Source organism: Natator depressus, chromosome 2 (assembly GCF_965152275.1).
Source record: "Natator depressus isolate rNatDep1 chromosome 2, rNatDep2.hap1, whole genome shotgun sequence".
Lineage (NCBI taxonomy): Eukaryota > Metazoa > Chordata > Testudines > Cheloniidae > Natator > Natator depressus.
Genome location: NC_134235.1, coordinates 248,368,997 through 248,381,962, shown reverse-complemented (window position 1 = coordinate 248,381,962; position 12,966 = coordinate 248,368,997). Strand labels below are relative to the sequence as shown.

At 41.6% G+C, this 12,966-nt stretch overlaps 1 protein-coding gene across 2 annotated transcripts in view; it reads right to left on the bottom strand.

Moving 5' to 3' along the window:
* Positions 1-12,966, bottom strand: part of KMT2C (lysine methyltransferase 2C) — a 328,020-nt gene that overhangs the window by 55,107 nt on the left and 259,947 nt on the right. For both annotated transcript variants that reach the window (XM_074946303.1, XM_074946304.1), the window contains exons 27-31: positions 6,412-6,516; positions 6,010-6,057; positions 4,636-4,773; positions 4,417-4,449; positions 4,216-4,329 (exon numbers count right to left, since the gene is read on the bottom strand). In XM_074946303.1, coding sequence (XP_074802404.1) covers positions 4,216-4,329; positions 4,417-4,449; positions 4,636-4,773; positions 6,010-6,057; positions 6,412-6,516 — 438 coding nt within the window. The remainder of the gene's footprint in view (positions 1-4,215; positions 4,330-4,416; positions 4,450-4,635; positions 4,774-6,009; positions 6,058-6,411; positions 6,517-12,966) is intronic.

Sequence of the window (12,966 nt, the reverse complement as noted above, 5' to 3'; positions counted from 1 at the left end):
TTACTGCACAAGGTGAGTCATTTCTTCTCCTTCTTTGAATAGTGTCCCTATGGGTGCTCCACTGTGGGCGAATCCAAGCAGTACCCCCCTTGGAGGGCTGGGACTTTGTGGTCAGTTTAATCACAGATTATAGTACTGTGAAGCCAAAAATGACATCAGAGGCAGAGTCCCTAGTGATTGCATAATGTTCTGTGAATGTGTGGACTGCCGCTCTGCAGATCTCTGAGATGGGGACATTCTTAAAGAAGACGACAGATGATGAGATAGATCTTTTGGACTGTGTATGGATCGTTCATGTTACAAATCTGGTAGCACTGTCTGATGGAGGTAGATGAAGCATAGAGGATGTCGATAAGCTGGTGGTGCGTATCTTTAACCTCCTCCAATGGTATGAGGAGGGTTTCCATGACTCTCTTCGCCAGCTCTTGGAACAAGTGGAAGTCATCCACCATGGAAGGTGGTGACAGCACGACTGCTTCATCCAGCAAAAGAGGATATGGCCTTGGGTGTGACCTCCTCCTCTGTGTCCACCTCTTGCTCCTCCACTTCTTGGGGTTCTGAGGCCTGTGACGCTGTAGCCGAGGGAGCATGACTGGGAGACTCTTGGACAATGCTCAGTGCCCTCGAAGTAGGCTGCACTGCACAGGGGCCCCAGAATGACCACTGCGGTGGCATAGGGCCTGAGGGAGGTGCTCCTGGGTGACAGTACCCAAGATGGTGGCAGTGCCATCTGGTGGTATATTCCTGGACCCTGTCGATAGTGGGTCCCATATGGAGCACAGGAGGAGTATGGAGAAACCCTTTCCAGCTCGCTGTACGATCCATCACTGGACATCAGAGGGGCATAGCATGATTGTGGGGAAATACCCCTTGGTCAGCCATGACTTGGTGCTGTGATCTCAGCACCGAGGGGCAGAGAGTCAGGAGTTTCCAACATAGCGGGGTCACTGACCTGATGGAATTCTGCTGGTACTGGGCATCCTGGTGTCAGTGGTAATGCTGGGGGAGATGGGGACCTTGTCCATACTGATCTCTCCGGTGCTGGATGGGCGATACCGATGACAGCTCATGTACCAGGAGCATCTTAGTGTGTTTGCCCTTGTCTCTAGGTACCAAAGATTCGGTGCCCATGTCCAAAGGGTCCGTGGGCCTAACAATGGTACCGGACACCGAGGGTCACCATGAGGTGTGGGTGCTAGATGATCTTGGTGTCAGCGGTGCCCAAGATACTGAATGAGATGGTGACTGCTTTCGGCTATTCCTGGGCTCGCTGAGGGGACTCCTTGCTCTCTTTTTCGACTTGTGAGAGGAGTCCCCGGACCGTTTCTTCAACCCACTATCCTTTGAAGTCGAAGGTTATGGGGAAGAGTCATGCCCGCCAGAAGGTGGGGATCAGAGAGCAGCCTCCATAAAGATGATTTTCTGGCAGAGCTCCCTGTCCTTGTGGAATCTTGGTCAGAGCTGCTGCAGAGGGAACATGTTTGTTGGATGCGGCTCTCGCCGAGGCAGTGAATGCACTGGGAGTGCTTGTCCGTGACTGGGATCGCCTCGCTGCAAGTGCAACACTTCTTGAAGCCTGGAGAGCCTTGTCCAAGGGGATCCCCCGCCATTGAGGGTCTACACAAGAACAAAGCCTTTTCTTTCTTCTTCTTTTTTTTAAAGGCACAGCCAAATAAAAGTCAAAAGGAGGCTAAAGGGTTTCTAAAAGCTAAAGATTAACATATTAAAAGGAGAGTTAACGATCTACTAACGGACAGCTAAAGGCTCCAGCTCTAGCCAGGGACAGTTGAGAAGGAACCGAGGACAGTGAGCAAGGACAGTGAACCGAGGACGGGGGCGTGCTGGTGCATGCTGGCTAGCCTCGTGGCGCAGCAGGAGGAGAGACAGCACATGTGCGGGCCCAAAGGACACTGCTACTGAAGTTCTACGATCAGCAGCGCAGGGAGGCATATACACCTATAGTGGAGCACCCATACGGACACTACTTGAAGAAGAACCAATGCTACATCAAGAAAAAGAAAAGGAAATCATATCTATGATGCCAGATATCAGACATAGAGGCACTGCACGCAATCTCCTTTTACAATTCTTAAATAAATATTAACCGTTTAACTAGGAATCTACTCTTCAGAGTCAGTTGGTACACCAGAGTAAAGTTTTCCAACATATGATTTCAATACTCTTATCAATGAAATAAATAAATCTAGTCAAATGTACCTCAATATTTCAATAAAATATTCAGTCTAGCAATTTTACACAACTATTAAGGCAGAGCATTTTATTTGTATCATTAAAATATTAGTGCAGACATGACGTATGAACAAACTGGCCAAGTAATCTATTACCTCTCATTTGCTTTAAATTATCTCATTTTTAGAACTTTTTGAAGTCTTATATTTTTCTAGAAATTCATCCACATTAACAAACAAATCATTTTTTCCTTTCTTAGATATCTGGTGGTTCTAGAATTACTCACTACTGAAATCAATTTAGACACTGGAATAGATTTCTGAAGCACAAATACATCATAATGGGCTCTCTGCTTGCACCTAAGCTAGTGCCAACTCTACTAGAGACGATGGCTGATGAGAAAAGAGTGCTTTTAACTATGCACCTGGATATTATGTAAAACATGGGTTGCCAAACTGTGTGCCCCGACCTAAAAGTGGGCCACAACACAGTGCTGGGTGGTCTGCCAGCGGGGGGGGGGGGACGGGGGACGGGGGACGGACATTGGGGTTAGGGTAGGGTAGGGGGCTGTTGCTCCCCCCCAAAACTATACACATTGGCATAGTCGCGGCTGGCGATGACCCTCACCCAGGGTCAGAGGAGCCCAGCATCCCCAGCAGGCGACAGAGGGTGAAGCAGAGATGCCGGGCGAGGAAATGGGGCCGGCCAAGAGGTGGTGGCACTCAGGGCGGTTGGAAGGTTTGCTGCTGTTCCCACTCTGAGCCTGCACACCCCATGGTCTGTGGGTATCAGGACCCCTGGAGTATTGGCCCTGCGGCCTTCCCAGGGACCTGGGCTCAGCAGTGCCGCTCTGTTTCCTCCTGGACAATGCTGTGATCAGGACTGTCACAGTTAATGGCCAGGCCCAGTCTGAGCGGCTACCTTTGTCCAGCACTTTGAACCCCTGAGCTCCTCCCTTGTTCCTGGGCAGAGGGTGCCTGTGAGGCATGCTAAGGTGCTGGGTGAGTGCCTGGGGCATGGCTTCCAGGTAATGAGCTCAAGGCACTCAGTGGGCTGCTGAGGTGGAGGGTGTCGGCAGGAGCAGGCTGTGGCACTTGCCTGGCCCCTTCACCCTCTTGCTTGCCCTGGTCCCTGCTGAGGTGAGGGGCCATGCACGCCCCATGGTGCCACTCTCCCTGACAGAACTGTGTTAATAGTGGGCCGCAGTGCATAATGCAGCTGCACAGGTGCGCCTCATGGAACAAAGCCTGGGAACCCCTCATGTAAACAGCCCATGAAATACCATTGATGGGGCACTCCGAGTGAAAACCTAGAATTCTAGGATACTTATTCCAGCATTTTCTCAGAAAAATCTATCCAAGATGGTAGAACTAAATAAAGTAAGTCTGATAACCAGCCTTCTTCTGGAATCATGGCTTGAGAAACAACAAATTTGATTTGTTTTTGCATTTTTTGTTATTGTAAATATTGCAAAATTATGCTAGTTCTCTCTTCCTTGTTTGAATAGTGCTAGTCAATTTTCTTAAATTAACCTTTTTACAGAAATTAGACTGAATGGCACTGTCACATTTAGACAAAAATGTTACAGTTAAGGGGCAGATTAGCTCCTTCTTCACCGTGAGAGTGTGCTTAGATGTACTGACAAAGCAATGAGACAAAATGTCATAATAGGAGCCCTGCTTTATTGCAGACCACTTACAGTACTATACCACAGTCACCCGGTGTAACAGCTCCAGTATTTCACAAAAAGTCCGTCTAACAAAAGATAGCTTTTCCTCTCAGATATCAAAATCCATTCACATATGTATCAGACACTCAATTTCAAGATGATTTGTGAAATAAAGCATATAGACTATTTACCTGTAGCTCACGAAAGCTTATGCTCAAATAAATTGGTTAGTCTCTAAGGTGCCACAAGTACTCCTTTTCTTTTTACCCTAGCATAGTTTATCATCATATTTATACTATGAAAGATACACAATTGGTTTTGTACAGTCTGTTTTTAAAAGAAACAGAAGACCATACCCTGATTGTGTAAAGGCATTAACTGAGGTGGAGGCTGTGGCAAAGGAGTTGGCTGAGTGGTTGCAGGACTCAGTACAGCAGTGAACAAGTCTTCCACATCCTTTCCTCCCAGCTCTGTAAAAATAATATGCATAACTTGGCAGGTTCTGTTATATAAACTAAATTTAATAAAAAAAGACAGCGACGCTCAAGAACACATACCTGGAATTTTGTACAGTTTACCAAGAATTGCACCTGGGCAAAGTAAAAATAACACAAAATTAGCAATAATTCATTTCATGCTCCTAGATAAAACATAATAAAATTAATTCTGTAATTGCAATTGCAAAGGCTAATTTTAAAATTACATAGTTATAATAGAAAATAGGAAGCATTTGCTTAAGTATTCTACAAAGTCAAGATGTAAGACAAACATTTTACCATCTGTGACCATTTTGTCTAGTTCTGGACTGAGAATTCCATCTAATTGTTCTTCACTGAGGGGCCGTGAACTCTGATTGACACTTGGCTGAGGCAGAGAGGAAGGATCATCAGAGATGGGACCAATATCTAGTCCAGCTGAAGAGGTAAGAATATTAAGTCAGCCGTAAACAAGGAAATCTACTGACACAGGACAAAGGGCATAAAACATTTCCAAAATGATTTTTGGTTACAGTTTAGTTGTAAACTAAAGCCATCTGCTAAAATCTAAAAGTTGATGTTCAAGGGAAAATAAAACATCAATAACAAACAGAAAATATCCAATTTAGATTGTTGCATAGTTTGAGGAAGGCATCTAATCTAATGAAATTTAGAATTAGAAGACTTTGAACCAAATTTTGTTGTAATGGGACTTCTAAATTTAGTCACAGAATGTTTTCAAACATTTAATTCTCTTAGAACTTTTTATTTTGTTTATTTAAAAAAAAAGGAATTTCCTGTAGCAGGTACATTTAAACCTGACTGGAAGTTACCTTTGACCTTAAGTATCCCCCAAAACTCACTGAGTCCTCCTGTGTTAGATTAAATATCTACTAAAATACAGTTCACACTAGTAAATATCTGGCCTATATTAAAATGGCAGCAGCTTCTACTTTCAAAACAGGGCTAAAATATTCTGCTTTAAATTAGAAAATACAGTTGTGGGTGTTGAGAAAATACAATAGTTACTTATTCTGTGACATTTATTATAACCTTTTAAAAGTTAAGAAAAATATCTCAGAAGCAACAGACTCTTGGTACTACTGTACACAAGGGACTTTAGTACTTGAAAGGTATTGCAGCACCAAATTCCAACTAAGAAGCACCTTTAAAATAATGTAGCCTGCTTCTTCTAGTTATCATAAACCTGTGTTTTTATATAGAAGTTTTATGTAAAAGTGATCAATCATCACCAGTGATAAAAAAAAGACTGACGTTGATCTTTTTATTCATGCTTTATACATAGGCATAATTAAGATGTGTTTTTAAATTAAAAACAAATATATCACTAATATAACTATGTGTAAGACTGTCAAATATGAAAGAAAGCAAGGAAATGCATAGTTTTGCATTGTGAAACACACAAAAATAGCACATGTATTCAAAAAATTCAAAAGAAAACTATCTAGAATTCTATCAAGTGCACAGTGCAGGTTTTGTAAATTGTGCTTGGCTCAAACAACACAGAAAGATAGCAAAAAATGAAAGCATGGATTAGTTACACAGAGTAATGATGCACTAACATCTATGCATGCACAAACAGTTCCTTCAGCTGAAACCACTAGGAAAGATGACTACTTCTAACCATGGGTCATCCATTGTTTAGTTTCTTACCAAATGGGGAGGGTGAGTTCTCAACCTGGAAAGTGCATAAATCAAGACCTACAGGACCCAAACCAGATAAAATGGATGATTATAACAAGAGAAAAGAAAAAAAGAAAAATAAACTAAGAGCATACACTGCTGCATGCTGAAAAAGCTACGCAGGTATGACAGACATCAGCAGCTGTTTTTATTCCTTTATAAGCAGCAAAGCAAAGGGCTGAATAAAACAAAATACTGAAGAGTTTTTGGTTTTTTGTAAAAGAAGAGATAAAAGTCCTTCTGAAATTGATATAACAGTTACATAAATATCAAAGCCACACATCACATAACCTGTGAACATAACACATGAAATGTGTCTATAATCAAGAGAACAAAGAAAACAGTCACCAAGGAGCCGTTAAAAGCTCATACCTGAGTGATCTCCAGACTTTACTAAATCATCAGAAAGTATTCCAAGAATATCATCATCTGTGTTCAAGACCTCTGAAAGGTCAGCCAGAGGGTCATCAGAACTACCTATGTAAGATACAATAAACTAAAAATCAATACAACCATGACACTCACATATTTATTCAATTATTTGTCCAGTGATTTACATGGATTTAGCAATTTCCTAAATTTAGTAAATGTAATGAATGAGCATGTTGTAAGGAAGACTGACTGGATGATTTTAGGAAAAAACATATAGGGAGAATTTCTAAAAAAAGAGAGAGAAAACAATAATCCCACAAATTTAAGCAAGTAAACCAACTCTAATTCAGTATATCATAGTATGGAAGAATGTCTTAGGTAACCACAATGCACAGAAGTATAAGGAGAAAATAAATCAAAGTCAGGCTGGGGAAAAAATTTCTGTTTTATGAGACTGATTTTCTTATTAATTATATTTTTGAGGGAACATCGCATTTGAAGTTTTTCTTTAGCTATATTTATTATACCTGGCAAATATCAACTGTATTGATAACTCAAAGTGTCAAAAAATCACGAGTGGTTTAAAATTCATGACATTTAACAAAACAAAAACAATGTTTTTTTTATTTGCCTTCTATTTTTTAAACCTTTAGGGTACACTTGGGTTTTCTCTGCAAACTATGAAGGTAAGAAACACACCTTTTTCCCCTCTTTTTTTAAATTTAAGCTTTCTTTCAAAATAATATGACTCCAGGATCTAAGGCTTTAAAAAGAAACACCCAATATCACAAGATTCACAATAAAATCGCAAGAGCTGGCAGCACTGTAAACATTAAAGATGAAATTTAAATTTTTACTACTGATGGGGAAGTTATGTTCACAAGTATCTTCAGACCCTGCAATTTATAATCATTTGGCTACCATGGCATTTAGTTCACTGTAATAATTATTTCTTCTTGTAATCCTGGAAATATGCATTTGTGAATAAAGTTAAGAACATACGTACATGGTTTGCAGGATCAGATTCTACCTCTAGCCTGGATTGAACGTTTGGGAAGTGTCCACCCTAGCCTTAACTTGAGGCAGTTTACACATTTGAAAACAAACTGATAGTTAACTCTAGGTAAAAATATCTGCAGATAAACACTTCAACACAAATCACTGAATATCATGAAGCATTCCAATAGGATGAGTTTGACAAATAAACCGGAATAACTTAGAAAGTCTATCAGGGAAAGTAAAGACTACTGAAACCACCCGGAGAAGTACCTCAAGAGTAAAAAATGAAGAGTAGACAGTAACATGGAATAAGAAAAGGAGGACTTGTGGCACCTTAGAGACTAACCAATTTATTTGAGCATAAGCTTTCGTGAGCTACAGCTCACTTCAGCGGATGCATACTGTGGAAAGTACAGAAGATCTTTTTATACACACAAACCATGAAAAAGTGGGTGTTTACCACGACAAAAGGTTTTCTCTCCCCCCACCCCACTCTCCTGCTGGTAATAGCTTATCTAAAGTGATCACTCTCCTTACAATGTGTATGATAATCAAGTTGGGCCATTTCCAACAAAAATCCAGGTTTTCTCCCCCCCTTTTACCCCCCCCCCCGGAGAGTGGGTTTGTGTGGGGGGGGGAAAGGGGGGAGAAAACCTGGATTTGTGTTGGAAATGGCCCACCGTGATTATCATACACATTGTAAGGAGAGTGATCACTTTAGATAAGCTATTACCAGCAGGAGAGTGGGTTTGTGGGGGGAGAGAAAACCTTTTGTAGTGATAAACACCCATTTTTTCATGGTTTGTGTGTATAAAAAGATCTTCTGTACTTTCCACAGTATGCATCCGATGAAGTGAGCTGTAGCTCACGAAAGCTTATGCTCAAATAAATTGGTTAGTCTCTAAGGTGCCACAAGTACTCCTTTTCTTTTTGCGAATACAGACTAACACGGCTGTTACTCTGAAACCTAATATGGAATAGAGATGGAGGCAAGTGAAGGTGGGTAGGAGAAAGAGGGACAGCAGTAAGACACACCACTAGAATGATAGAAACTAGAAATAGGAAAGACATCTACTGTCCAACCCCTGCCACTGCAGCATTTTTTAGTTTTATTCAATCTAGTGTAACCTGGCTCAAGGGGTGTGCTTCCTGAGGCTACGCCAGAGTCTTCTAGACTTCACATGACCTAAAGGTTTTTTCAGCTATTTAGATTAAGTTTTCCTTTCTCTAACTTGATCCCACTACTCCTACAGGTTCTTCCCTGAACCATGCTAAAAATCAGAGTAGACCAGACAATAGACCTGACCCTCTTTGTATAATCATTTACACCCATCATTTGCATAGTACTGCCTTCCTTTGGGTAATGTTTTATGCTTCATGCTCACTTTGCAATTTATAGGACAATATATCAGTGGAGAATGGCTACAAATTGAGCTACATTATTGTGCATAGAGAACAGGGACTAATTTTAATGAGGGAAGCACTTTAAGTGCCTCAGAAATATATCAGCTGTGGATAGTTTTTTATTTAAATTGGTGTACCTGGTGCTACAAAAGACTATGGAACGTAAGTACAATACTGTGAACGAAAGTTGGTTCTGCTTTTGTGATAAAATTTTGCCTTTTGCATATTAACTTTTGTATTTTGGTGCCAGTACACAAATCATGCAAATGGTTGGGCAATTCATGTAGCACCACAAAGTGATGCTGATGACATAAGATAGCTGGATGGCTTACTAGCTGGCTAGCTAAAAGAATCAGATGCAGTCAATGCTTGGCTTTTATGAAATTCCAACCAAGAATGCATACCTGGCCTATGGCAGAGTTACTGAAGGAGGAAAAAAAAGTCCCCCAATGTAGCAAACACCCAGGCAGAATTGGCAATTCTGTTTCAGTTTTTCTGCAATATTTTTTTCTATGCTGTGGCAGTTTTCCCTTTAGGCTTCAATAAAGCTATCTTGGCACGGTCCTTAATACTTTAAGCACCTTTTAATTAAAACAAAAATCTTAATCTAAGTAGTTAGAAATGGCTCATGGTGAAAAGATGTAACTGAACAGAGTTTACAACTTAGACTGCCTCTCTGTTGGCCAGCTCTGTTCCTGTTGTATTCACTGTCACTTTTTTTTTTTAAAAAGAGCTTTTTTCCCATTTGTTCTAAAATTTGTCACTTTTTTTTTTCTTTTAGTTAAATTGAATGTGTGTTCAGCCTTAGCTTGGAAACTGCCAAGTTGTTTTGGTCAGCTGCTTCCGACGAAAGCCAAAGGCTTGACACCAGTTGTCACTTCACTTCGCTGTTTTGGATTGGAGATGAAAACTAATGCCAAGCAAAAAGGAAAAATGACTTACCTGCATTTCTGGGTTCCTGAATGAACACAGTTATATTGCTACCTTGTGAACGTCATTCCTCTGGTGCATTTATTTGTTTTTGTTTATTTAAATTCAAATAATAAAGATGCCTATCTAAGGCTCTAGGCTGTCTCACATAATTAATTACACAATACATACAATTGAATTAAATCTCAGCAACATTAAAATCCGTTCCAGTGGAACTCTGCCAACCACCTGCCTTAATCATCATCTGGGAAGCATACCCTCAGCCATCTCCAGAGACCATATCAAACAGATGTCTTTTGTAGCATGCCCAAATAGTCACCAAACGGGATATTTCAGACCAAAGGAGGGTAAGAGAGGTTTGGGGAGGATGGAGGGAGAACAAGTTCCAGAGCCCTCACAGAGAATGTCCTTCCAGCTGTCCCTCTTTTTTATAAGAAGGGGGATCCAGCTCAGGTAACCCTGTTAACTGCAGCAGTGGTAGTATGGCCTGGCGAGAGAGACAACCCCTCAGGGAGGCCGATCCCAGGCCATTTAGGGCTTTATAGGTCATAATCAACACTTTGAACTCCACCAATGGGCAGCAAGTGCATATCCTGGAGCTCTGAGGTCATGTGATCCCAGTATGATGCCCTGCTCAGTAACTGAGCTGCTGCATTCTGCACCAGCTTCAGTCTCTGAATGGTTTTAAGGTGGGGCTTTGACAGTCTGGACCCCTATATTCACCCCTTTTACAGGACTATGATAAATCTTGTATAACGTATGCCTTGTAAGGTATCATTTGAAAACTTGTAATTTGCTGATCATATGTCCTGGTAAAATATGTGTGGCAACACTGCATGTAAAGTTATAAGATTCCACTGTATGGTATTACTAAGACATGTTCCAGTCTGGGGGAAGCAGCCACAAACCATTCCCCAGAGACAAAAGGCTAGCCAACGCCTCACCCAGGTGTCAACAAAATCAACTGGACCATCGCCTGTTAAATGGCCATTTTTTGGCAGGAAAGAGGACATGGGTGAAAATCTGTAATTTCACAAAAAAAGAGGAGGGGGTTCCCATCCACACAGACTTTATGTCTTCTGAACCTGAGCTGGAGATGATTCTTGAAGAAGAGAAAGAACTATGAGGATAGAGTAGGCGCCCCAAATAATTCCTCCCTTTTTCTCTACCCACAGCACCCACAACACCTGAAGAACAGAGGAAACAACTTTGGATTGGGGGAGAATCCTGACTGAAAGGAATTCAGGCAGTAAGACTGCTGTAACATGTGGTGAGAGAGACCTTTGCTTTGAGTTCACTTAGCTTGTTAAATTAGGCATTAGTTGTGTTTTACTTTTATTTTCTTGTAACCAATTTTGACTTTGATGCCTCATTACTGGTAATCACTTAAAATCTATCTTTTGTAATTAATAAACTTGTTTTATTTTATCTAAACCAATGTGTTTGGATTGAAGTGTTTGGGAAGTTCCCTTTGGGATAACAGGATTTGTGCATATCATTTTCTATTAATAAAATGACGGATTTTATATGAACTTGTATTGTCTAGGAGAGAGCTGGGCAGTACAAAATGTACATTTCTGGGGGGAAGTTTGGGGCTGGAAATTTGATGGTGTTACTCTGCAGTTTTCAGAGTACCAGCCGTGTTAGTCTGTATTCACAAAAAGAAAAGGAGTACTAGTGGCACCTTAGAGACTAACCAATTTATTTGAGCACGAGCTTTCGAAAGCTCATGCTCAAATAAATTGGTTAGTCTCTAAGGTGCCACTAGTACTCCTTTTCTTTTTACTCTGCAGTGTAATTCATGGGTGGCTGGCTATAGCACTCATACACTATAACTGGGAGCAACTTACTTGCTGGAGGCTATGTGAGAGGAGACCAGGAGTGATAACTCTCACAGCAAAGCAGTGTAAAAGGCGCCCCAGGTTGGAGAACTGAGGGGACACAGCTGTTCATCGGTCTAGATTGTACCCTGGGACAGTGGCCCCAGGTAGAGAGCACTGCAATAGCCGGGTCTTACAAAAGCAGGGATAACAGTGGCGAGGTTTGCATCCAAAATGAAAGGTTGCAACCACTTACTCAGATGCAGATGAGGAAAAGCTGACTCAGTCACTGCTGTAATACGATCCTCAAACAGCAGCTGGGAGTCTAAAATAACCCTAAATTGTGAACACTAACAACTAATGGCAGTGATAATCCCCGATATCACCTCCACCACCGCTTCCGGCTGTTTCCCCCAACCCATCATCACCATCTCCGTCTTGTCTGAATTGAGCTTCAGCCACGTCGCTCTCATCTATGCCCCAATTTCAACCAGACATGGGCTGAGGCACTGAACCCATCATCCAAGTCAGATGAGACAGAGACCTATAGACTGGTGTCATCAGCATACTGAAAACACTAAACCCCCATGGCTCCTTATTAACCCTTCTAAGGGTCCCATATAGATGTTGAACAGAAGGGATGACACAGTGGCAACCTGCAGCACCCCATCCTTGAAAACTCTTCCAAGAAGACAAGCAATTGCACACAAATACCCATTAAGATCTGTTTTAATAGGGGTTTCTGAGAGTAAAGAACAAGGCCACTGATCAAAGGCAGCTGATGCAGATCTAATACCACTGACATTGTCTTCATCCCTAACAAGAAGGAGATCAGCCACCAGTGTGATCAATTCAGTCTCTGTGCCATAGCCAGGTCTATAGCCAGATTGACAAAGGGTCAAGGAGGTCAAAGTCTTCCAGATACTGTGAGAGCTGTCTCACCATAACCTTCTGCACAATCTTAGTCAAAAAGGGAAAGATGTGATACTGGTTGATAATTAGCAAGATTGCAGTGGCCAGTGATGTCTTCTTAAGCAAAAGTGGCGCTAATGCTTCCTCCAAGAGAGACGCTGACAATCTCCATAAGTATTTCCTCTCTGGCCTTCAGCAGCCAGGAAGAACATGGATCCAAAGCAAAGGCTGAGGGACAAAATTCTCCCAACATCTCTAGTACCTCAGGGAGCATTACTGGCTGAAATTCCAGGAGTGAAGACAAGGCCCTTGTTCCCTCAAGAGCTTGTTTTGTCACCCCGGAAACAGATAAGCCATCTCTAATCTGATCAATATTGTCCACAAAAGAGCAAAACAATTTCCTTACAATGGGAGGGACTCAGACCAGCTACTGAGCTGAGACAGTCCAGATTTACCAGATGATCTACCATCTGAAATAAATCTGCAGATG